The following is a 27196-nucleotide window of genomic DNA, read 5'->3' as shown; positions in this document are numbered from 1 at the left end:
AATGTGTTGTTGTTTCATTACTATTATATTACTAGAAAATCGCCTCAAAACGACAATAGTATCATTTATCCCAATACCTTCTGGGACAATTTATCGTCCAACAAAATGTTGTTATGGTAACAGGCCCGTCTGAACGATTGTCCTGATGAAGTAAAAACATGAACTAATGTGTCATCATGTGCCGAGTCTCACCGCCTGGTACTTCTGCCGGGCCATGTAGGCTCTGAGGATGGTCTGCATGGCCAGCGCAGCAGCCTGCTTCTGCCTGAAGCGTTTCCGCTCCACACACATCCTCTGGTACTTCTGGATGATGGTGGCCGCCTGAGTGCGCCGCATGAACTTCGCCAAACTGTCCGGAAACACACAGAGGGTTTTTTTTTCTCTTTCTACACATAACTTCAACTCTTTCTTTAGATTCTTTAGTTCCAGTATAGGGAAAACATTTGCCACTGGTGTGCCTGTTGCACAAAATAAACAGTTTGTCCTTTTTTCTTTAAATGACCTTTGATAAAATTGTTTTGTTTTAGTTTTTCTACGGGTTGTTTTGCAGTTTACAGTGGCCATTTCACATCGTGCATCATTTCAGACCAACCAGGACAATATTTTTCCCTTGCAATTGAGAACTTACAATTTAAAATCATTTAGGGTTGTAGATAATTATTTTAGTAATCACTCATTATGTTGAGGATGAACTGACTAGCCGATTAATCGTATAAAAGAATATAAACAAATTTAATTCCTTTTTTAAAGAAGAAAGTAATTTTTATTGTTTGAAATGCAACAACGTGGCTTTTCTTTAGTTAACTCTTGATTATTTGTTGCAAAAAAAAAACTTAAACTATAATCAACATGTAAAAAGCTCAATGCTTTCGGCTTGACTTATTAAAACAGTACATAGCTAATTTGTTGATTATTTATGGAAAACCAGATTAGTACCTGGATAGCAAAAGGTGATAATAGGAGATTATTTTTTTATTTACAGAATTTGAATCAAGTGAAGCTAAAACGATACCATTTGAGACGTTCTGGGTAGAAAATATTTACAGACAGTTTCTTTTCATCTTAAATGCAAAATGTGTATTTTTTGTACAGTTTTGCCTTAATTACTGCTCTGAATATGTTGTTCACTAAGAAAATGGCCTTTTTTTAGTTTGTACACTCCAGTTAATGATTAATCGATTACTAAATTAGTTGACGATTATTTCAATAATCGATTCATCACGATTAATCATTTCGGCCCTAACGTCATTTTCTATATTTCTAGAGAGCCATAAGCAAATTCCTCTGCATTCATTCAATAAATACATCATAGAAATAAAGCAGGAGGTTGTTTAAAATGATTGTGGCTCAATCAGAGGTAAATCCATGTTTCATCATGAGTCAACTTCCACAAATGGTTACAGGAACGGAAATAAAGAAAGAGGATTTCCAAAGAATAATGTACAAGTAAATTTGAGATGTGAGTGATTTTAGTATTATTCCTCTATATAATTCATGAAATAGAGTTAAAATAAAAGAAATATAAACTGATCTGTAAATCCTAAGGCTAGGAAATTATTTGTACCGTATGGAAACAAATAGAAGGAACAAATTAGGGGTAAAAATTGTTTGAGAGGCCAATTGACCCACAGCCCTTTGCCATTGTTCTGATTTTTCTGACTCCGCCCACTATTTTCCTCTTTTAAAAATCATCATGCCAATATGTTGCTTGACTTTATTAACTGAGTTAATAAACTTCATTGTGCAGTAACTCAATTTCCACATTTTGTAGCGTAAACCTGAGCTGTTGCTGAGCCAGAAAGCAAAGCGTCATGACGGGCCACCTACCAGCGGGCCTGGTATCCCCTGGTGAACCTCTGAATGGTGATGGCGGCGCTGCGCTGGCGCAGGTACTTCTTGCGTGCCAGCCAGCAGCGGATGGTCTTCTGGATGCGGATGCAGGCGGCACGCAGCTTGTCGGCTCTCAGCTTTTCCAGGTACGCCACCTGGCCGGCCCTGAAGAAGATCTTAGTCTTACCGAACTGATACTTATCCTGGTCCTGAGGAGACAGAAGTGAAGAACGGAGAGCGCAGAAAAGAGGAGAGTCACTGTTTGTGGGATTGTTAGGCCTGTTGCGATAAACAATAAATCAATTAATCGTACGATAAATTAAAACTACCGACGTCATTTTAATCATCGGCATTATCGTCTCTTCCGGCCTTTTCCTCTTTCTGTTAATGACACTGAATGAAAAAAGGCTCAACTCCGGTGCTCTCCACTGACTCCTCCCTTCCTCATTTCCTTAGTGAAATGCCCAGCGCACACGACACGATCTTAGAGCTGTCGGCCGATTGTCGGCCCATTTTCAAAACCTGACAGATCACACATTAGCCGACAGAAATCCTAGCTATAACGGTTTGATCGGGTTCGTTCCTGCCTTGTGGTGTCCAACAATGGGCACAAAATAATGGCTACAAGTCCAGTGAACTAATTTTAAAACCAGGTATTAATCAACGCTTTACTACAATCTACCTGCAATGCATGTGGCTAGTGTCAGCGTAAAGTCCTGACTGAATGAAAATCATTATAACTTATTTACATCACGTTAACGAAGAACAGCTGAAAAGTTACCGGTTTCGCTCCAACTCCTCCCCTTGTCATTTCTATATTCTTTGCATGTTGAATAAACATTAATGTTGTTTCCACATATCATCTCCAATGTCCGCTGGACTTCGGGTTGCTCCGTGTCAGCTGTTTGGGTTTCCCCTCCATAATTTCCCCTCAGAAAGCATAGAGGAGAATCCGAGTTTTCTGATTGGCTACCTGTCACATTCAACAGGCTGCGTTAAGATCCCAGTCGGGAAAAAACCCTGATTTAGATCAGAGCTGCAACGATGATCTACCGTAACACACCACACAATCTTAGGAAGACCAACGTTTTAAGATTGTTGTAAGGGGAAAAATAGGAGCAAAGAATCGTGTAGTGTGAACTATTGCATCAGGTCGATGTGCCCATCTTCTCTATTTAAATCTAATTATTACTGAAGGGCAACATAATATACAGACTTCATAATCTGCACTCTTTTGGTTGAATGCAGTATTTATTTCCACTTTGGCTTTATGTTGTTTAGTTTTTATCAAGTACATTTTTTGTTAATGGAGACTGAGAATCCATTTTATTTTTGTTTTTGGTTGTTTTGTTTATTTTGTTTACCAGTTCCAGTGTTTAGTGTTCTTTTGAAAATAAAGTGTATCTAACTTTGGCAAGAAATCACATGCATTATTACGTCATTTTCAGTGTAAAAAGGTCTTCAAACTATATTATCGTTTATCGCAATAATTTTTGAGACAATTAATCGTTCAGCAAAATTTGCTATCGTGACAGGCCTACTTATTATTAACACTGGATTCATATTGCAGGTTTGTTGTATAGTTTTGAGATTATGCCTTTTGTTGATTCACCTTTTGCTATTGATAATAAAATTTCTTCAGTCTTGGTCATATCTGTTGAGATTTTTTGCCATTCACTATGATTCTGGAGATAATGTCTAAGTTGCTGTGAAAATCCAAATCTCAATAATGTCTGGTATAGAAAACTCCATTTTACCCTGTCAAAAGCGTTTTGGGCATCTAAACTAATTAAAAGGGAGGATAATGATTTAAATTTTGTATATGACATTATATTTAATATTCTTCTAATATTGTTTGCTCCCTGCCTCCCCAGAATAAATCGCGTTTGGTCTGGTTTAATCAATTTAGCTATATATTTTTGCATTCTTTTTGCCGTTATACTTGTTAGTATTTTTAAATCGTTGCATAATAAGCTCACGGGTCTATAGCCTTCACACATAGTTGGATCTTTACCTTCTTTATAGATTACCGATATAATGGCTTCAGACCGTGATTTAGGGGGGTCCCCCTCTGTTAGTGCATAGTTGAATACCTTACATATTGCTGGCGTTAGTTCTTGGCTAAATGTTTTGTAGAATTCCCCTGGCAGTCCATCTGTCCCCGGGGATTTGTTGTTTTTGAGGTTTTTAATAACATTCATAATTTCCTGTGAAGTTATAGGTCGGGTCATTTCCAGCGACTCTTCTTCTGACAAAGTTGGGAGATTAATCTTTTTGAAAAAAGAGGATGTTACATCTTCCTGAGTGTTTTTGTCTGTATTATCATATAGTTTTTTATAGTATTCTGCGAAGGCTTCAGCTATTTCTTTGGGTTGTGTTTTAGTCTGCATTGTTGAGGGGTGTTTTATTTTGAGGACATGTCTATTTATTTGGGCTTTCCTAAGTTGAAATGCAAAAAGGCGACTCGCCCTATTGCCCGACTCAGAGGTCAGTCCTGACTCGGAGGCCGGTCCCAACTCGGCCCCAACTCAGAGGCCGGTCCCGAGTCAGAGGCCGGTCCCAAGTCAGAGGCCGGTCCCGACTCAGAGGCCGGTCCCGACTCAGAGGCCGGCCCCGAGTCAGAGGCCGGTCCCGACTCAGAGGCCGGTCCCGACTCAGAGGCCGGTCCCGAGTCAGGGGCCGGTCCCGACTCAGAGGCCGGTCCCGAGTCAGGGGCCGGTCCCGACTCAGAGGCCGGTCCCGACTCAGAGGCCGGTCCCGAGTCAGAGGCCGGTCCCGAGTCAGGGGCCGGTCCCGAGTCAGAGGCCGGACCCGAGTCAGGGGCCGGACCGGACTCAGAGGCCGGTCCCGAGTCAGACGCAGGTCCTGAGCCAGGAGCCGGTCCCGAGCCAGGAGCCGGTCCCGACTCCGAGGCCGGCCCCGAGTCAGAGGCCGGCCCCGAGTCAGAGGCCGGTCCCGAGTCAGGAGCCGGACCCGAGTCAGGGGCCGGACCGGACTCAGAGGCCAACCCCAAGTCAGAGGCCGGTCCCGACTCAGAGGCCGGCCCCAAGTCAGAGGCCGGTCCCGAGTCAGAGGCCGGTCCCGAGTCAGGGGCCGGTCCCGACTCAGAGGCCGGACCCGAGTCAGAGGCCGGACCCGAGTCAGAGGCCGGTCCCGACTCAGAGGCCGGTCCCGAGTCAGGGGCCGGTCCCGAGTCAGGGGCCGGTCCCGAGTCAGGGGCCGGACCCGAGTCAGAGGCCGGACCCGAGTCAGAGGCCGGTCCCGAGTCAGGGGCCGGTCCCGACTCAGAGGCCGGTCCCGAGTCAGGGGCCGGTCCCGACTCAGAGGCCGGTCCCGAGTCAGGGGCCGGACCGGCCTCAGAAGCCGGTTCCGAGTCAGAGGCTGGTACCGAGTCAGCAACAGGGCGACGCTCAACATTTGGTCCATTGTTAAAAATGTCTTGACTTTCTTCTAAATCTTCTCCACAGCAGATTGCCTGTTCAAACCACTTCCAGGCCTTTCTAATATAACTTTTCTTAAAATGAATTTTCCTTGGACGTGCCAGGGTTCTTCGGAAGCATTCGGTTAGTTTATAAATGACCAGCGGGTTTTCACTTTTTATCATTTTAAACAATAACTCTTGTACTACGTCATCATTTCCGCTCAGAAGTTGAAAGATATCCTGGCCGAGTTTTGTCTCCATGTCCTCAAAAAATATAAAATCGACATCTTTTACCGCTTCCCACAGTTTTGGACCAAGCTTCTTGTGGACGGGGTCGGTGTCCTTCATTTTATAATGACCATAGCTGGATCTGTAACTTGAGATATAAATTAGTCTCCAAAATATTTTTTCCACCATATTTTTTCTTTGGGCTTCAGTTCCCCGTTTAAATCCCATTTCATTTGCGTCCTTTAAAAACTGCTCTGGATCCATTTCTGCCTGAGTGTAAGACTCACTCAGGCAATTTTCATCACTGTACAAATCTTCATTGGGAAAAAATGTCCTCCTGATCTTCATTTTTGTAGTCGTAAACATTTTTCTTTTTGGAACCGGATCCTCCAAGTGGCGTTTGAATTTTCTTACGATAAATGCATGTCCTTCTGGGTAGTCGAGTAGGGCAATTAAATTAAGACCTGAAGCAAAGTGAAACGTGTCCCTCGCAATGCTTTGAAAAATTCGTTCGCTCAGTTCCTCTGCTACATCTGAAAGAACGTCCACGTTTATTTCACCTGTTTTTCTCAGCAGTAAGGCCAAAAGTTTTTTGTGCTGTTCCAAAAAGATTTCTCTGACGAGATGCATGGTGGGGCCGTCTGCCACTTTCTCTATTATTTTCCAAAGAAGCTCGCTGAGAAATTTCTTCTTCCTATAATCTGGGGTGGTTTGCCCAGGATGAACTCTGTTAGAACAACAAGTCTTTCTGAGTTTGCTCCAAAAGGAGACCTTGGGTCTCACATAAACGTCGCTTTCGTTGCTCATCTTTATTCCGTCAGCTAAAGTGTCCAAATGAATTTTGTGTTGACTGACCGGAGACTCAACTGATCAGTTGGTGATGTCATGGACTATGACATCACAGAGGCATCCTTAGAAGGGCCTCGTGGCACTGACATCATTTGAAATCAGGCTGATGACATCATTGTCAGTAGCATGGCAACTGTTGCTGGGGTACTAATAGCTCACAGTGAGCATGCGCTATGAAAATAAATAATCTGTGGGCACTAAATACATTATTCCCACAAGTCTGAACTGGAAGTGACCTGCGCAGCTTCGCCAGAACAGGTTGGGCCAGGGAACCATTGGTCCCTCCACTTTACCCCCCTACACATTTTTATTAGTGTGAATGCTGTAGGCATTCATTCACACTATTGAGTTCCACTTTCCTGGTTGCTCCGTAAATTTCGCCACGCTTCTTCTCCTGCATACTTTGTGCTATTTTCACCATTCAACTTTTATACTACTCAGCTTGCTCTCCTAATGCCGGCTGTATCTCTTGACTCCTCCCTTCCTCATTTCCTTAGTTTAATGCCCAGCGCACACGACACGATCTTAGAGCTGTCGGCCGATTGTCGGCCCATTTTCAAAACCTGACAGATCACATATTAGCCGACAGAAATCCTAGGTATATCGGTTCCGTTCCTGCCTTGTGGTGTCCAACAATGGGCACAAAATAATGGCTACAAGTCCAGTGAACTAATTTTAAAACCAGGCATTAATCAATGCTTTACTACAATCTACCTGCAATGCATGTGGCTAATGTCAGCGTAAAGTCCTGACTGAATGAAAATCATTATAACCTGTTTACGTCACGTTAACGAAGAACAGCTGAAAAGTTACCGGTTTCGCTCCAACTCCTCCCCTTGTCATTTCTATATTCTTTGCATGTTGAATAAACATTAATGTTGTTTCCACATATCATCTCCAATGTCTGCTGGACTTCGGGTTGCATCCGTAATTTCCCCTCAGAAAGCATGAAGGAGAATCCGCGCTTTCTGATTGGCTACCTGTCACATTCAACAGGCTGCGTTAAGATCCCAGTCGGGGAAAATCCCTGATTTAGATCAGAGCTGCAACGATGATCTACCGTAACACACCACACAATCTTAGGAAGACCAACGTTTTAAGATTGTAGTAAGGGGAAAAATAGGAGCAAAAAATTGTGTAGTGTGAACTATTGCATCAGGTAGTCGATGTGCCCATCTTCTCTATTTAACTCTAATTATTACTGAAGGGCAACATAATACACAGACTTCATAATCTGCAGTCTTTTGGTTGAATGCAGTATTTATTTACACTTTGGCTTTATGTTGTTTAGTTTTTATTCAAGTACATTTTTTGTTAATGGAGACTGAGAATCCATTTTATTTTTGTTTTTGGTTGTTTTGTTTATTTTGTTTATCAGTTCCAGTGTTTAGTGTTCTTTTGAAAATAAAGTGTATCTAACTTTGGCAAGAAATCGCATGCCTTATTACATCATTTTCAGTGTAAAAAGGTCTTCAAACAATATTATCGTTTATCGCAATAATTTTTGAGACAATTAATCGTTCAGCAAAATTTGCTATTGTGACAGGCCTAGGGATTGTTTAAAAAAAAAAGAAGAAGCACATTGTGAGCAGTACGGTGGAACATTAAAGTCAGTCTGACCTGTACTAATTTCTCCAGAACATTCTTGCAGGTCAGCTTCTTGTCAGGGAGTACATCTTTCTGCTTCATCAGCACTCTGTAGCGACTGAAGAACTCCTGGTACGTCCATCTGGCAAAACACACACAGAAAACTGAGCGCTTCCTTCTTATCATCATGGAATATACAGCTATGGTGAAAGGAAAGTACGCAACCTTTAAGCTCTGCACTTTCAGGAAGTTATTAGAAACTTTTCACCAACTTTTCATCACTTTTGTTTCATACATAATGACGGTGTGATTCAACACACATTAGCTTGAATTAAAGTAATTTAAAAACCGGTGATAATCAGATAATCTATATATTAAAACTCTAAATTGTACAAAGTATGTTTAAGACAGAATAAATGATCTGTGTAAAATAAGCTGTTACGAAGCATAGAGATAGAGAGCATCTAAAACGGTAATTAACCAACAAATGAAACTGTTTGTTGGTCATTGCCGCGACCAACAAACAAAAACGTCAAAAACGACAACAACCACCCTCTTTGGTGAGGACGCTGTGACTGACGACTCTTCCATTTTTAGATGTTTGACATCGACTAATAGTTATATTTAATCAAAAGAAGCTTCCTGCAGTTGGAACAAGTCAACAAATGAGTTTTTCTGACAGTTAAATCTTAGTTTTCAACTCAAATATTAAGTCTGAGAGCTGCTATTTATTATGAACTTATGAACAATGTAGAAATAAAAGCAACATCGTCTACTGTGGTGCACTCGTGCATCTTGAAGCTTGTAAAAATGATGCTATTTTTAGACAAATACATTATTTGATTTTACTGCATGAGATTCCCAGATGTAAATATAAAGTTTTATTTTGTAATAATTACCAATTTATCCATAAATACATGGGACTTTGTTACTTATAGCACTTCTAAAGAGATCAGACAGATCATATCTTTGCAAAATCCCATCAGAAAGCAGCAGCTATTTTCGTTTTTTTCTTTTTTATTGTAAGGATGTTTGGGTACCTGGACGGGAAGCCGGCCGCAGATATGCGGATGGTTTCCAGAACGCCACAAGCTCTAAGCTGCTGCACTGCTCGCTTTGGATCAAACCTGCCAACAACACGTAACCACAGTCAGCATGTTGGTCTGCAGGCACACTGGAGCAAAACGAATGACTGGGCTACATTATAGACGAGGGAGTAAATTTAAATTTAGAAATTTAGCAAAGCAGGAAAAAAAAACCAATGCAGGGAGAAGAAAGTAGAGATTAGACTCACGAGAAGGCCAGCTTGAAGTCGTTGGGTTTAATGCAGCGGACGTAGTGTGGAGTGGTGGCATTCAGAGTCTCCATCAACATTTGGAGGGAGTTACGAAACTACAAGAGAGAACCAGCGTCCTTCAGCCAGGGCTGCAACTAACGACTGTTTTAGTAATTGATTATTCAAACAATTAACCGATTAATCGGATCAAAAATATTGTCACATATGCAAATTTTTCACTCAATCACTCAGCATTTTTTAAATATAATATTATGTAATATAATATTAGAAATACATTAAATGATAAGAAAATAAACATTCCATGACCTGAAAGGCAATAATGTAGCTTTACTTTAGTGAATTTGAACTGGGTGCAGCTAACACTGCTCTAAATATGTTTGGTTTTTTTCAGGTAATGGCCTTTTATCAATGAATCATTGATAATTACTTCAATAATCGATTAATCACGATTAAGCTGATTAATCATGTCAGCCCAATAAAGAACAGTAACGTTTTTTTTTCTGTTTGTTATCAGGTGTGTGTCTGTATGTGAGCCTGTAGGGGGCAGTAACACCCACCTGACAGCCCACTGTCTTCTTGTGCTCCTTGCTGCTGGTGTCCCGGCCCTTGTCCGGTTTGATGCTGAGGCGGGTCCGGCCCCCGGTACCGGGCACCTGACCGGTGGGGGTGGTCGCCTTCTCCTCATCTTGGAACAGCTCCACCAGCAGGTTGAACTGGAAACGGCAGCCCGGTTACCGTTAGCAAAAAAAAAAGAAAAGCACAAGGGGAGACGCCGGCTAGAGTCTCCCAGCCATGCTATGAGGCTCTTCTTAAGCTTTGCCCAAAGCAATGACAGCAAATGTGCTTTTGTACCTTATAACTACTGACAGAAGTTTTTACATTTCATGAAGCGAAACATAAGTGTTTGTTACTTTTAAACGAGATAGTTAATCAGACTCAAATACGTGAGTAGAGGCCACACGATCAATCAATTAGTTTGAAAGTTAAAAAAAGATTAGAAAAAACAAACATGGTGAAAACGTTAAAAGTTTGGTCATGTATGACAAAACGAAGGTCATACATGACCGCATGGGGTAACCCGGCCATAGAGTTAGGACGTAAACACTGTCAGTCAGTCCCACATAACGCTGAGGTTACATGATGAAGATGCGGAGTTATGTGAGCAGCTTCACGGCGCCATGCTGCTTCTCTAACCGCCACAATGCCTTCAGCTCTCAGCTTCACTCTGGAAAATAAAAACACTCTCCTTCCTTTGTTCCCGACTGTAGAGACGAGTCCTGATTTCTCCCCCCTGCAGTGCCACTGTTGCTCCCACCCCATGCAGCACACACAGACACACACACAGGCACGATGTCAAACTCCTCGGTGCTCTCAGAGTGAAATAACTCGGTGCCACAAAGAGAGAAAGAGAGAGACGAGGAAGGAAGAAAGGCAAAAAAAGCTAAATGAAGAGCTACAGGCGCACCGGCGCTCTCAGAACGCTTCTGTTTACCTTCTGTTGGCGGGGAAGGTTGTCATGACGAGGACACACACGCACGCGCGCACCCCCACACACACACGGACACACAGACAACAGATGGACACACAGTTACAAAGAAACACATGGCATTAAAGGAAAAAGTTTAAAGGAAGTTCAAACATGATTATCATTCTGCTCTAAATAAAAAAGAACTTAAAAATGAAAATAAAACTGAAAGAGAATAAATGGATGGAAAAATTACTTTAAAAATAAAACGTTAAGAGTTTCCAGTGAACCATGCTGATGTAAAGTTGGTCAATAAAATCATCCATGTAGAAACATGTCAGCTCTTATTTGTTGAGTTGTTCTTTGCTCTGTGGAGTCAGGCTGTGTGTTTGTGTGTTTTTCTAAACACAACAATCAGTCTCTATAGGAAGTTCAGATTGCAACTCTTAATGCAAATTCCCTCATTTGCAAATTTTGTGCGGACTTGCAATTTTCACCAGTCATCACAACTTTTCTGCAAATCTGACCAAACAGTTTAACGTTTTCTGTATTTCCACCTTTTCTGACCATTCGCTGCAACACAGGTGAATTTTGACCAATCCCCTTTACTCTAATCTAGATTAACTTCCTGGATCATGACCTATTCCATGTTTCTTAAATTTCTTTTGTAATTTAGTTTGTTTGTTTTTTGCAGAAAACATTTTATAATGTTCCTACTATGAATACCATTTATGTTAACTTGAATGACCAATGTGAAATTCTTCTTTTGCACTTTGACCCCTCATTAGGTCATGATTATATTTGTATAAATTTTATGTGCACTTCAAATATTAACCAAGTTGAAAAACATCCTATTTTTTTGGGAAGTTTATGTGCTGCAATTTCAACGTTTTGTAAAACAACATGCCAAAAATAAAGTTAATAATAATAATAATAATAATAATAATAACAAAATTGCAACTTTGACGGCAACATATTGAAAAAGGTTCTGCAAAATTAGTAGTCTTATGCTGCAACAATCACAAAAAGATATCGCAACATCCTGGAACGACGGAAAAAAGTTGAATAAAAGAATCCATTTTAGTGAAATTCCTGTATTTAGGAATCGCGGGAAATTAGTGAAATCCAGCAATACTATTGTATATATGGATTATTTAATCCTGCTTCCACTCCACAACTATGCACTACTTTATGTTGGTCACATCCAGTCTCAATAAAATACACGGAGTTTGTATTGTGACAAAATGTGAAAAAGATGAAAGCGTATGAACTCTTATCGAGCCATTGCAGACAACTTTCTGTTTTTAATTAAGTAGCAGACAGCTACTTAATTAAAAACAGAGAATTCAGTATTTTTTCTCACAACGTTTGAAGGATGATGGAATTAGTAGTTAGTGGCTCATTATGAATTTTACCTCCAGAAATCGGGAGCATCATTGAGGTTCCAGTGTAAGAAATGAAGCGAATCACATTGAAAACCATACCTGATCGTTTATCATTTATGATTATTTTAAAAACAGAACCTTCACTCTGCCGTGAAACTGTTTGACCAAAGTGTCGACTCGCACACTAAATGATTAGATTAGCTGTGCGGAATACTTAAACGGAAATTAAACTAAATCTCATTAGAAGTCAATTATCCCCTGATCTTGATTGTGTCCAGTGTGTGTAGGAGAACATTAGGAGGTCTTGTTAGGGCTGTTAAAGTCTGATATTTCACATCCTCTTACCCAGCTCTGCTCCTGTTCAGGTCTATAAAAGAACAGCTGACGGTCAGTGTGAGAGAAACAGTCGTAGTTTACATGTGTGTTGATTAGCGTGTGCAAATCAACAAGTGAGTTATTTTGTAAAAGGCACAAATAACAAAAAGAGATACTGGCTTCATTTAAGCTAACTAAGATCGCTATGTGAGTATGTGTGGGGTTTAGTTTGATCTGCCAATACAAAAACACGACAACACATCCTAAATAGCTTGATGATAAATTATTCAGACAATAGTTGTAACAAGCTGCTCAAATGTTGGCTTTCATTTCGTTTTGTTCTTATTTGTCTTGGACAGTTTGCACAAACCAGTTAAACTCTGAGTGTGTTTAAGATTCAAATAAAATCTAAATGTGCGTAAAAAAAAATCCTGAGTTGATTCTATTGTTGTTGAACAATCTGATGTGGCCAGTGGAGGGCGCCGTTTCCCCTATCCTTCAAGTGACATCAATAGTTGGAGAACGTCTCACAGTTTATCCTGAAGAAGCAGCTGCCTTCCTTTATTTATTTCCCTGAATTTCATTTATTTTATTTTTTTTTAAAGATTTTATTGGCTCTAGTTGCCTTTATTTGACAGTGAATTGACAGGAAAGAGGGTAATGAGAAAAGGGGGAAGACATGCGGCCAAGGTCGCCAGGCCGGGAATCGAACCTGCAACAGCCGCGTCAAGGACTAAGGCCTCTATATGTGGGTTATGCTTAACCCCTGCGCCACCACAGCACACCCCGAATTTCTTTTATTTTAATACATTTTTTAAGCTTATCATCCTTTAACTAGACAGTTAGTTTGATCCGTTTCTGGCTGGACAAACTGTGATGGCGGTGCGGTGCGTCTCACCTTGCTGGCCTTCAGCACATGGATCTGCTCTTCGTTCACTGTGTCCTTGTTCTTCTCCAGGAAACCCTCACACTGATACTCAACCTGCTCGACAACAACAGCGACTCAAGATCCTAACGTACATTTTGTTTTTAGATATACAACATCAAGAATAGGACAGATTAAGGTTTGCAAGAGGCACAGATTAAGGCACCACAGATGATAAGAGGAGACTGATCTGGTCTGTACTAAAATCAGTGCAGCACAATTATCGATACAAACAACTTTACAATAAATATAACAAAATATTTTTTTTGTCTAGGAACTAATTCGCCAATTTTTTTTATTTTTAGAAACAATTATTTAATAAATAAGCTCATAATAAAGGTTGGATAAATCAAACAAAAAATTATACTACCCTAACTTTTTTTCCTTCCATGCTGATCAGTAATACATGCTTCCTGTCGCTACTTTATAAAATATAAACTAATTTGTTTCACTAATGTCTAATACTTTAAACCAATACATGTTATGGTGTGACGTAAAGACAACGCAACCTGAATTTAAACTATTTGTTTACCTTAATTAATAAAACTGTGAATTGAGGGGGGGGGGGGGGGGGGGGGGGGGCATTGAGAAATTCACCTTATCAGCAAAATGTTGGATGATGAAGGCGCGGTTGGACATGCGCGGCTTCTCGAACAGGGAACAAGTCTTCAGGTGGGTGTTGTACAGCTTCTGAGCCCAGGAGTCATCAGAACCTTTCGGCATCTGAAGAAACCAGAAAGAAAACGATCGATAAAGCAGCGAAGCAGCATGCAGATGTCGCTGGTGATTTAGAAAAATGTTTCTGCTTGGATCACAAAGCAATGCGACCAACTTCAAAATTCAACAGTCTAGAAAATGACCTTGAAAAGATTGAGAGTCTCATAAGATGAAACATTTGAGGTAATGGTGTAAAATTGAGCAGCACAGTGACAAAACTCAGTTTCTCACATGTGTGGGAGGGGAACATTTGAAAAAACTGATTGAGGGGTAATGACATGTCCAAAGACAAATATGAATCTGAAGTCCAAAAGCTACTGAATAGCAAATTTTACTTTTGCAACTTCTTTACATTAATCATTAACTTTGATTCCACCTGTAGCATAAAAAGGTTTTTCATATTTCAGAAGGTGCAACAAAGCAGAGTTTTGTAGAGATTTAAGATAAAAAATAAACAGAAATCGTGACATGTAGTCTAGTCGAGCACCGATTGCAGTTTTCTGGCCAATCATGATCCTTAAAAAGCCGTACCTGGCAACTCTGATTTTGGCCGGTGCCAATGTTTTTGTCTAAAACGTTACTAAAGGCAGCAACAAACTTGCTAAGCTGGCAGCAGTGGGGTGGCTACTGTTTACCACATACATATAAGATCGGATTCTCCTGTAATTATCGGCCAATTGCGAACTCCCAAAATTAATGACATCAGGGCAGATTTATCAGTGCACCCCTATTGTACGCTTTATGTTTGTGTTGCAAACATTTGTTTCAGCGTTTCCACCAATATACCATAAACCTGGCGGGCCACCAGGCTTTACTTGCCCCCCACCAGTCTTAGCATCATTTATTTATTTTAAATAGGCATCAATTGCAACATTTTTTAACACAAAAATATATTGGGCTGCCTGTGGATTGCGTTAGCGCCCTACTACCGGGCTTAGCAGGTTTCCTGGGGGAAACATTGAGTTTTATGAGCACCAGTCCCCTACAGCTTATGCATAAAACCTTGAAAACTTTTTCCTGACTTCATATGAGAAGATGCTCCATGTTTGCTGTTCTGACTCTGTACCTTGCACTCCTCGTCCAGCAGGTCCAGGATGCCCATTTTAGCTTCTATGAGGTTGATGCAGGGCTGATTGTCATAGAAGTCGATCAAAGTCCAGGGGATCTGCTCCTTCATGTACTCCTCCTGCTCTAGCTTGAACACGTGCTGCAGTCATACAAAATATGCAAACAAACAGCAATAAAAAGACAGTTTAAAAGTCAGGAAAATGTTTGGTGGTATGTGTAATGGGAAGTTTAGTGTATAAATCGACGCAGCTCACCATGTTGAACTGTTGCTGCAGTTTTTCATTTGCGTAGTTGATGCAGAACTGCTCAAAGCTGTTGATTTCAAACGTTTCAAACCTAAACAGTCAAAAGATAACAGATAAATCACTGGTCTTGCACTATAAACCTACAACATCTACATACTGATGTAAAAAAAAACAGTAAATTACACTTATGTACTTTTTCAATCACTCTGGTACAGTCAGATTCTTACCATAGCTTGATGAGACATTACACTGAATGTCTAAACGCAAGTTGGTACACTGGGACAACTGTAAGTCATGCCCTCCACCAAACCCCCCATAATGGAACAAATATTAAAAGATAAATATTGATAAAAACTAAGCTATAAAAAGTCCAGTTTGCCACAAGCCATGTAGGATATGTTGGCCCTCGTCAGATGGGACCGAAAAGTTTTCCTGCAAACATGCAAATGCTATGACAGGTGCAAAGATCCACCTTCCAGCAATTTGGAATGGCTTAGTCAAAGTCCAGAGCTAAATCCAACATATAATCTAGGGGAAGTCTCAATAGATGTTAATGGGAGCTCCCCATCAAATCTGAGTGAAATTGCTAGAATGGGTAAAGATTTTTGTCTTTAGATGTACAAAATTGTAAAGAGACATAAAACCCGTAAAATGTATTAATGCTGCTAGAAAGCACTGTGGCAGAGTGTCTGCAGGTTTCACCAATGGAAACTGAAGACTTTTTAAGACCATTATAAATAAAATGTCAGACCGGGATCTCAGAAATGTAGGAATATCTTCCAATTCAAACTGGCAATAAATTTGAACTCACCAGTGACAGAAGCAAAACAGCTAGCTAGGGCATATGTTAGCTACCATTAGCCTCAAGTGACTCAAACTTTTGCCGGACAGAAAAGTCCCGCAAGAAAAAAACATATAAGATTAAGTTGTCCCGCCACAAATTTAAGACCTGTTTTAAGGCCGATTTACTTTTTCAAACATAAATTTAAGACATTTTAAGGTCTTAATTTGAGATATATGAATTTAAGTCTTTATAAGGATGTGCGGGCACCTTATGTAGGTGAAGAAATCCACGGTAAATCAAAGCGAAGCTACACTGACTGCACCTCATTTCTATTATTTACATCTTCCTGTCTCTTCATTGGCCCTCAGTCTCCCGATCCACCAACCACAGCTCAGCTGCTGCTCCTACGTACCCATAGATGTCCAGGACTCCAATGAAGGAGTGTTGCTTGATGTTGGTGACCAGAGCCTTGTTCACATGCTCTACGATCCAGTTGAACAGCTTGGCATAGATATGTTTGGACAGAGCGTCGCGAGCGTTGGTGGCCTGAAGCCGGGGGAGGGGCTTGATGTAGGTCTCTGTGGCCGTCTTCAGCTTCCTGTGGCACAGCCACTGGGACATGTCCTGATAGGTCACGCCCACCAGCTCACAGAACGCCGTCAGGTGACGATTGTTGGGCTAAAGCAGAAATCCGAAAATGTTCATCTTCTAAATACACCAGGAAAATTGTTTTTTTTTTTAAATCGTCATAAAACTATTATTTTCTGTTTATCTAGAACATTGTCACAACAAACAGATTTTGCTGGATTATAAATTGTCCCAGGACCCTAAAAATGCAAGTGCAAATGCAACTTTCATTTGTGGAGAAATCTCAATCGCTGCAACTGGAAAGACATTTTAAATATCAAAAATAAAACATGACAACCAAAAACAACAAAAAGAAAGGAAATGAAAAACACTCACAGCAGAAACCATACATAAAAGTGGATCATGCAGTCTCTGTAAATAACATTGCCCTTCAAAAAATATTAATCATCATAATGGAAATCATCAAGCCCATTTTAATTTATCATGCAATGTAGCTGATTAATATTGTTTTATGCATCTATGTAAATATATCTCCAGAACAAGTTCTAGGGACTACATTTCTAATGCGGATAAAAGAAACAAAACCAGCCTCCTCACAGCAATAAGGCTGCTGTCTGAGTCTCTGTCTTTTATCTCCACGTTTCCAAGGTGAAGAATAGCAGCCAAGACCTGGAACAGGCCGATCTGATACGACTCGTTTATACCTGCAAAACACAAAGACAGAAACAGATTCATTGAACTGCTGCATTTTAGGAGCTGGATAAATTCAGCAGTTGGAGGTGCTAATAGAGAACGTGCAGAAACAAAAAACACACAAGTGTGTGTTTTACCCAGAAGTGTGAAGGCGTGGCGAGTGGTGCGAAGCTCTTTGGCGTCGTCTACACCTTCGATGACGGGACTGCGGCCCTGCCTGGTGTAGAGGAAGTCGTTTGCGGTGCCTGAGAGGAGGAAGGTGGATTATTTCTAGGTATTTGATTTTATATTGTGCAACATGGGTAAATGTGTTAAATGCAAACTTTAATGATTCTCCTGACTACAGACACGTACAAGTTCCCTGCTGCTCCCTGACGATGACCAGCATTGGTTTTAGCGGTCATGTTGTCAACACAACACAAAGTTTTAACTGCACGCGTGATATCTAAAAGAAAAACGGACACAGTGCTTTGCTATTAATTGTCAACACTGACCATTTCTTTCTCAGAAAGAAGATGACACACAAATCTAGAAATTAGGAATCAGGCAACATTTATTTGAAATGTTGCCCTGAGAACATTCCCTCTCAGATCAGCCGCCATGTGATTGGCTGAGTTTCTGCAAGACAAGTGAAATCAAAAGCACTTCTGTGTGAGAGTGATGAAACCCAAACTTTCACACAATCACGTTCTTTATACACATTTAACACTTAATTAGAGTATGGCCTGTTGCCTGGCAACAAGAGGCAGTAACATGACTGTGACAACCACTCCATTAACAGATCCAGGAAGTCAGCAGGAGAGGAAAAGACAGCAGCTGTCACTATGTGTGTGCGCGCGTGTGTGTGTGGGTGGGTGTGTGTGTGTGTGTGTGTGTGCGCACATCTAAAATCAGGATGAGCAGGTGCAGGTCCGCTGTGGGAGCCTGATCAACTACTGACTCAGTGAGTAAGTAGGTCCAACATGACGGGATCCATCTGAGTTGACATGAAACATGATTCATCGTAGTGATGTTTTAAGACAGGAAGTGTTCAATTTAAGCATGGAGCAGGGGAAAATACTCCAACTATTTTTTAGACAATACAATCACAATGTTATACATATTCTAAATACTTCTCTGAAAGTAAAAGCTCTTAGAGATATATTTGAGAGAATTAAGGCAAAATAAATTTCTAAACAGATTTTAATCACTCCCCGTTCCCCACATGTTGTTGGCACCGATAAAACAACTGAGCTCCTGCTTACAAAAAGGACAAATTTGGATTTTTTCATTGATTTGTATTTAACCTTTTTTTATCAGTCTAAAAAAAACCCATTGAGATTAAAAAACTCTTCTGCAAGGGAGTCCTGGCCAAAAGACAGCAACAAATATCCAGAAATATTTAGTGGCACAAAAAAAGACTGAAATCTTACAGACACTCTAGTTGAGGTAAATTTTAAAAGTAAAGTTGGTAACACACCTCCGCTTATTAATAAGTTAATATCAGATTGTTATACTTGTGCTGTTACTTTATTAAGAGCAAAATGGTAAAAAGGTTTAGTATTTAGGAGTGCACTGATAAATAAAAGAAAAATTGTATCATCCAATACTAGAATCAGCAGTTCAGGCTTTTTAAAGAAAAGTGCAGTCAGTGAACTCCTACCGGTGCAATAAAAACATTTTTTGAATACAATTTCTAACTTTTGGTAAATTGTTTACTTATGGGTCCCTAATCTAAAACAAAAAAAGGAATTTTAACTAAAGATGTCAACGAACAAGGATACTTTAACCAGAAAACAATTGTCCAATTCGTGTTTTATGGGTTTTTTCCTTGTGTAATTGAACGGTAAGTGAGGAGGTTCATGTAACTTACTTAGCCTCAGATTCTTGAACTCAGGCTGATTAGCTGATGCACAGAGTTGATAGAAGATATGGTAATTCCTCTCCTCGTCCGCCTGAAGAGCAGGAAGAACAAATAACATAAACCTGACAACACACAAGCTACAAGAACTACAACTAGATGGACCTAAAATGGAACAATTTAAATCATACATATCCATATTTATTAAATCATTATAGGAGTACTTTGGATTACAAGTGTCATGACTTGACACTTTTAAAACTGGAAGATCTGGAATTAGCACTTTGCTCCAGGGCACACAAACACACTTACAGGAAATAGAAACAAAACATGGCCTCCCTGTATTAAACTCCTAACAGAGCACATCAGTATTAACTGAAAATCAGTGCTGCGTATTAAAATCAAAACCTCAAAATATGCAGTTTGGCATCTGTGACCCACATCGGAACGGGAAACCCCCAAGCACAGAATGTAAACACACACCTATATATGAGTTTCTGGTGCTGGGCATGAAGACATGTGAGAAGAAAAAGTAAAGGCCTTACACTCTGCAACATCCTCATTCCTCAACAGCGCCGTCTATGACACCAAAACAAACATCTGTTCTTAATTTAGAAGCTGTCTTCCTAGATCTACGAGTAAGTCAGGAAGACTTGATGCAATAAAAACCGAGTTACATAAAAGCAAATGGAAGTGAGTTTTTAAATGGTAGTTGGACAATAGCACAGAACAAACCAGACACTCAGAAAGAAAAGGAAAGTAGACTTTATAAACAAGGAAGAAACTCCCGAATACCTGGTCTGCACAAAACACACCAGAGCTAGCCCGACAGCTACTGCCTGGGCAAATAAAAAAACGTCAGATTAAAACTTACATTTGCCAGGGCATCACTGACACTTATAAACTCTCACAATGTAATATCACATTTAATTCTGGACATTCATTGAAGGAGTAAAAAAATCTCTTCTATTAAACATCTGACCTAGATAAAGCCAAGGATTGCCATCTTGGAATATCTCCAATGTGATCATAGAGCAAAGGAAACGGCTCCGTCAGGTAGGCCAGCTGGTTTGTTTGGCGACACAGAACAGTCGGCACTAGGTGTGACAGGTTCATTTCTTCATCTGAAATATCCATTCTAATTTCCTAGGCTATACAGTGGCTTGCAGAAATCGCTCACTCCAACGTTTTCACATTACATCTAATTTCAGAAAACAAACCTTAATGTATTTGAGATAGATAGACAAAGTTGTCCATTACCGTGAAATAAAGGCCTTTTTTACAAATAAAAATTAGAGAGGTTTGGCAGCTCCTTCAGACTAGCCAGCAACAATTAGCAAACACCTGGTGGGCCTGTGACTCTGTTGAGCTCATTATAGCAGCTACGTCTCAGTGCATCACTGGTAAAACTGTTGTTAAAGGGTGAAGAGAGGAGCGATGCTGTTATGACTTCCTGAAGTTGGAGTTTCAGAAAGAGCAGGCGTTTTTAAAGAGACAGAGGAAGTGGCGAGGTTGCATCATAAATCACATGTGCAGCTTCACACATGTGTCCATTTGTGCCCTCACCTGGAACACCACTCTGGATTTCTCAAGCAGATATGTTCTCATGTTGGCCCCGATGATGCGATATCGATTGTCGAAGCCGATCTCGATGTATTTGCCAAAGCGGCTGCTGTTGTCATTCCGGGTGGTCTTTGCGTTTCCGATGGCCTGGAAAAGGAGTCACATTATGCTAACAAATACTTTATGATAATTTAAGTTAGCATATTTGTCAGCAAAATTGCTCAGAAAGGTACCTAAAGAAATAGAACAAAATCAGCATATTTGAAGCCTATTCGAAGTATTGATCATAAATGGTCAATGCAAAGCACCTCATGATTGTTGAGGTGTATTTAAATGAGCCAGCTAATCCATGTCACTTCATTCATGGTCACCAATGGCAACCATGGAAAAAGAGCAAAGAAACACAATTTCATGAGGCAGAAATGTGAGAGTTGAACAGGTTTTATTTTTGGTAGACATAGTTGTGGTGAAACAAATAAAAGTTACAAACTGCCACATTAGGAGGGCTGATGGCACACTCCACCTCCTCCGCACGCTGGGGTTTGAAAATCGGATTAAAGGGGATTCTGCACAGCCCTTGTAGGTTATAGTGTAAGAGTGCATCAGATCAGGTCTAAAACGTTTCATTTCCCTCCTTATTCTCCCATTTGCAAACTTTTCTAGCAGTGCCAATTCTGCCCGATTAAAAAAATCACCTTCATTTGATCTTTTTATAACTCTCCAGTCATGAACTCTAACATGTAACATGATAACTAAGGATTGTAGCTGTCTGAGAAGTAGCTGTTGTTTTTTTTTTTTGCAGTTTCTCTGGACGTGCCAAAGTCCTTTGGAGTGAATTAGCTGGAGAGTCCACTCCCGTATTGTTTGGAAATGCCGTTATAACCCTTTCCAGAGTGATGGGTAGCAATGGCTTCTCTAAGCTATATGCTAACATCTTTCCACCATGGCACTTTGTGAAGTCAAACCAGGGTTTTCCTACAGTGTATTATAAACCTGGCGGGCCACCAGGCTGAATTTGTCCTCCCCAACCAGACTAAGCGCCATTTGTTTATTTTAAATAGTGTTTCTTATGCACCAGTAACAGTGACAGTAAAGACAGATTAAGCTAGGTCTACGGTTGACGCGTTGAAGTGGTCATGAAGGGATGCGCACCACCCTCCTCGTGCAATTAGGGTTTGGCCTCACAAGCTATTATTTTCAAATTGTGATGCCTGCTCGTGCAAATTTCTGCAGAAATATTGATAAATTTATTTGAAGTAAGATTTCAGTCATTTTAGAAGTTTAAACTATAGCACATGCGTGTTTAACAGATGAGAACATAGACATATTCTCCTTTAAGGAACCAGTTCTTCTACACACCGGGCTTTTTGAAGGATAACACTGCCTTCTGAGCTACTGGATGAATTCAAATGACTCAACAGCAGGCAGCAGCCAGACGCCCATCCTTTGAGAATCATTGATCAATGAGCCCTGGAGGAATCGTCGGCAGACGGGTGGAGCCGCATAAACACACACACACACACACATCAAAGCTGAATACCAGCTAGCCTAAACAAAATTAGATTAAACACGAGCGCAGCGGGTTCCTGCTGAGTTAAGGCCAAACACACAGTCTTTCACTGCAGACAAGGAAGCATTCAGCAGAGCAGGTATTCCAATCTCTGTCAGCATCAGCCAAGCATGAGCAAACAGCACACACACCCCGAACTCCCTCTCTCCCCGTCAAGCAGGCATTCACACAGGCAGGTTCTGTGAAATCGGCGAGCAAGGCCGATGCAACCATCTGCTCTAAACCCAGGTTTACAGGCGGAGGTGACATCACCGCTGCGACACGAGGAGAAAGACGTTTATTCATTCGGTGAGCCCATCCTTGAGTGGCTAACGACTGATGTGAGCACGGTGGCTAAAAAGAGACCAACAGGGAGGAGGGATGGCGAGACTAAGAGAAGAGAAAAACGCTAAAGAAAAATAGAAAGACTGGAGAGGAAGACCTCTGCTGGCACAGCTGAGAGGAGCCAGGGGTGAGGAGATCATAGAGAGAGGTGGAGAGGAAGAAGGGAGGAGTCAGTGGATGTAAATGAAGGAGAGAGGACGGGATCCCTTATTGAAATATAGAACGTTTATGAATACAGGAACGAAAAGACATTCAGACTTAAAAAATTTTTTAAAACTGTGTCAGGGAGTTCAATATGACAGTCGCAAAGCACATTCTAGAGATCAGGTTCTTTTCCTGGCCAACACAGATTTCTGATTTTCTGCAGACTCTGATTTTAACCAATTATTTTTTTGTGTTTGTTTTCTAAAGTGTTTGTTTTCTAACCCTCCTGCGGTATTAACCGCTGAGGTTTTCACCCTGTGCACGGTCTGTGCTTTTACAAGGATTTCTTTTGTATGGTTTCGGGAACTGACGGTCTGAGAACCCCTCCCCCCAGACCTCTCCTTGGTTTGCAACTTTTGATTACCTCTCCATAATTTGCCACGGTAATGTATGTTTTTGTATATTGTGTTCTGTTTTTATTACATGAAGCACGTTGAACTGCTTTGTGCAATTCAAATAAACTTGAGTCAAACAGATTTCAGTCAAGGTCAAAACAAGGGCATCACAGTTCATGCTACTGAATGATGTGTTTATAAACCGAAAGCAGTGGGAGTTATTTAATGTGATGCATTTAATGGGCAGTGGAAACATTTATTTAGATTTTTAGGTTTTTGACAAGCCGATTACCAATTAAAGCCAAATAGGGAAAAATTGGCCAATTCTGATTTATCGCAAAAAGACTGGAATCTCTAAATGTCAAACTTTCTATTTAATCCATTCAGGATGACTGACAGGGGACCTGATATCCTGGCATTTCTCTGACTTATTTTGTGTCCTTGCTTTCTTTTTTTTCTTTATATTTTGATGCAAAGAAATATTGGTCTATTCCAGTCTCTGGTTGATTGATCGGTGCATCTCGAGTAATTTTCTAGAGATAAAACTAATTTTCTTACCTCCATGATGGGGTTGGAAGCCAAAACCTTCTCTTCTACGTTGGCCTCGCTGGCAGAACCACTGACTGTAGCAAAGTACCGCATGGCATATTTGGCTGAGACAGTCTTTCCTGCTCCCGACTCTCCACTCACGATAATAGACTGGTTTCTCTCATCTCTGGCAAATAATAATAATAAAGTTACATTATAAGATGAAAACTGAAGTTCAAAGTCAAATACATGATCAAAGTTGAGGTCATGTTGAAAGTGGATCATGTTTGTTGGTATCTATTATTGGTTTTAGTTTATCCCATCATCTTCTCTTTTAGAGTGTTTATGGTCAAATGTGAATAATTAATACTTAGAAGTAAATCACACAAATCTCAACAAAAACAGTAATTAAGCCAAAACTGTACAAGAAATAAATACATTTTGCACTTCAGATAAAAAGACGTTTGACTGTACAGTACACCGTGTTCCAAATTATTATGCAAGTGATATTTTCTCAGGTTTTCTTAAATGCAGATGATGGTCAGTATAATTTTCAAGTCATGAACTATTACAGTATAAATCAAATTTTTCTGAACAAAGCTCCCCATGAGAACAGTATTTATTTCAAAAATAAAAAACTCAAAATGCACAAAATTATTATGCACAGCAGATTTTCTAAACATTTTATGGATTATAAAGAACTGCAAACAGTCATTCTTTGAATGTGCAGCATTAAGTGGTCACATGTACTAAAATCAAAAGCTATTTCAATCAAAAACATCTTAACAGACGAGTTACATGTTAACATAGGACCTTCTTTGATATCACCTGCACAATTCTTGATCCATTGAACTTGTGAGTTTGTGGAAAGTTTCTGCTTGAATTTCTTTGCAGGATGTCAGAATATCTTCTCAGAGCTGCTGGTTTGATATGAACTGCATTAAACCCTCAGATCTTCTGCTTGAGGAAACTCCAAAGGTTCTCAATAGGATTGAGGTCAGAGGAGGATGGTGACCACACCATGAGTTTCTCCCCTTTATGCCCGTAGCAGCCAATGACACAGTGGTATTCCTTGCAGCATGAGATGGTGCATTGTCAAGATGAAGATGATTTTGCTACTGAAGGTACGGCTCTTCTTTTTGAACCATGAAAGAAAGTGATCAGTCAGAAAGTCCGTATACTTTGCTGAGGTTATTTTCACACCTTCAGGGACTCTGAAGGGGCCGACCAATGATTCTCTCCCCATGATTTCGGCCCAAAGCATGACTCCACCACCTCCTTGCTGACGTCACAGCCGTGTTGGGACGTGGTGGCCATCCACCACCAATCCACTACTGCGTCCATCTGGACCATCCAGGGTTGCACTGCAGTCATCAGTGAACAAGTCTGTTTGAAAATCAATCGTCATGTACGGCTGGGCCCTCTGGGACCGTTTCTGCTTGTGAGCTCTGGTTAGGGGCCCAATAGTAGGTTCATGCACCGCAAGCCTCTGGAGGATCCTCCACCTTGAGGCTCCAGAGGCTCCAGCAGCTTCAAATAACTGTTTGCTGCTTTGTAAGGGCATTTTAACAGCTGCTCTCTTCATCCAATGAATGTGTCTAACAGAAACCTTCCTCATTTTGCCTTTATCTGTACAAACCCATCTTTGTTCTGAATCAGCCACAAATCTCTTCACAGTACGATGACAACGCTTCAGTTTTCGTTAAATATCTAATGTTTTCATACCTTGTCATACAGCACTACACTATCTGATGATTTTCATCAGCAGAGATTCTTTCTCTTTCCCATATTGCTTGAAACCTGTGGCCTGCTTAATAATGTGGAACATCCTTCTTCAGTAGATTTCCTTTAATTGAGCTCACCAGACAAACTAATCAACCAGCTCTCTGAAATTAATTATAGTGATTCAAAGAGCCCTGACACACAATACCATCTATAAATTTAATAACACAACAAAAACTTTCATCTTTATGACACTTAAATCCAATTTGCATAATAATTTGGAACACGGTGTAAATAGGTCATAGTCAAAACTTTTCAATTTTAGCTTCACCTGGTTCAGATTTACTAAAGGAGTGCCATGTTATTGCATTTTTAGGCAATAAAATGTTTATTTTCTTACTTAAAGAAGGAAATGAATTATTTGTATATTTGCCTCTTTGATGTATTTCTAATATTGTGGAAAGGCTTAAGTGGTTAAATAAAAAATCAGTGGGACGTGCTCTTTTTTTAAAAAAAACAAAAAAGATTAATCAATTAATCGTCAGAATCAACAATTACTACAGTAATCGTCTGTTTTGATTGCAGAACAGAGTTTGGTGTCTTCCTTTTTGTGTGGGCGTCTCCTTTGAGATCACATGAACAAGAAGTGAGTGGCAGACAGTGTGACCACCATGTGGTTATTTTGGGTCCGGCTTTGACCTACAAACCCTGGAGAAAGAGGGAGGGCTGAGCTACAGGGAGACTGCAACCAAGGCTCCTCAGGTAACACACGCACACACACCCACACACACACACACACACCTTGCCATCTGCTTGTAAGCCTCCTCTGCCACGGCAAAGATATGTGGGTCCATGTCTCCCATGTTCTGCCCGCTGTAGGCGTTGATTATGTCTGTTCCATAGATCGGCAACGTCTCGTACGGGTTGATGGCCACGAGAACGATTCCTGCGGGAGAGAGAGAAATGCTCATCTGGTTTTACGCCAACGACACACAGCCAGCATGGTGACACAGCGAACATGTTCCAGCAGTGAGCGACAGCCGTTCATAAACGGTTTCCTCAGCTTAGAAGCGCAGCGTACAGTATGAAACACGTTTCATCGAGACTATAAACAAAAGACCGAAGCCGCGGAAGATCCGAATGTTCGGCCGGCTAACTGTGAAATCGCACACTTTGAAACGTTAGCCGCTTGTTAAAGATGACTGGTCCTGCTTTGATCAACAGCGTTTTAATTGGTTAGGCGACAGGAAATGGACGACCTACCGCAGTAGGTGTAGATGAGCTTTGAGTCGATGAAGCGGACTTTAAGGTTGTGGAGCACGGCGGGCTCGTGGAGGTAGCTGAGGGCAGTGAGGTCGTTCTCGCCCACCAGGATGTCCGGGTTCCGCAGGTAAGGCAGGTTCTTCGTCTTGGGGTCCAGCTTGTGATCAATGGTCTGAGGATCAGAGACGACAAAACGATTTTAAAAATGAACATACAGAGCCTCTACACCAAGTACAGGTACATCTAGATGTAGATGGTGGGAGATACGGATTTAGAATTTTATTGTGAAATTTTGCAGCACTGTTGTGATAGTGAGGAAAATCATGATTTAAAAAGAAACTTCACCTCTTCTTTTAGGTAACTTAATGGTTGTGACAGTATGGCACAGCACTGGTAGCACCACAGATATTATTCTTGAAAAATATTTCTATTTGAAAAAGGCATCTTCTG

The 27196-nt window shown here is 40.7% G+C and overlaps 1 protein-coding gene across 7 annotated transcripts in view; it reads right to left on the bottom strand.

Annotated features, from left to right (window-relative positions):
* Positions 1-27196, bottom strand: part of myo5aa (myosin VAa) — a 67434-nt gene that overhangs the window by 22963 nt on the left and 17275 nt on the right. For 4 of the 7 annotated variants that reach the window (XM_032559728.1, XM_032559726.1, XM_032559729.1 and 1 more), the window contains exons 3-21: positions 26747-26918; positions 26285-26429; positions 23792-23948; positions 20804-20947; positions 19250-19331; positions 17535-17642; positions 17302-17408; positions 16529-16794; positions 15342-15423; positions 15086-15226; positions 13900-14025; positions 13276-13359; positions 10705-10707; positions 9770-9925; positions 9210-9307; positions 8956-9042; positions 7949-8057; positions 1828-2039; positions 193-349 (exon numbers count right to left, since the gene is read on the bottom strand). In XM_032559728.1, the coding sequence (XP_032415619.1) occupies positions 193-349; positions 1828-2039; positions 7949-8057; positions 8956-9042; positions 9210-9307; positions 9770-9925; positions 10705-10707; positions 13276-13359; positions 13900-14025; positions 15086-15226; positions 15342-15423; positions 16529-16794; positions 17302-17408; positions 17535-17642; positions 19250-19331; positions 20804-20947; positions 23792-23948; positions 26285-26429; positions 26747-26918 (2436 nt within the window). The remainder of the gene's footprint in view (positions 1-192; positions 350-1827; positions 2040-7948; positions 8058-8955; positions 9043-9209; positions 9308-9769; positions 9926-10704; positions 10708-13275; positions 13360-13899; positions 14026-15085; positions 15227-15341; positions 15424-16528; positions 16795-17301; positions 17409-17534; positions 17643-19249; positions 19332-20803; positions 20948-23791; positions 23949-26284; positions 26430-26746; positions 26919-27196) is intronic. The other 3 variants (XM_032559732.1, XM_032559727.1, XM_032559731.1) reach the window with 1 other exon arrangement.

The sequence above is a fragment of the Xiphophorus hellerii genome, chromosome 4, assembly GCF_003331165.1.
Source record: "Xiphophorus hellerii strain 12219 chromosome 4, Xiphophorus_hellerii-4.1, whole genome shotgun sequence".
Classification (NCBI taxonomy): Eukaryota; Metazoa; Chordata; class Actinopteri; order Cyprinodontiformes; family Poeciliidae; genus Xiphophorus; species Xiphophorus hellerii.
The sequence above is the reverse complement of the archived record's forward strand: the minus strand, read 5'-3'. Positions and strand labels throughout refer to the sequence as shown.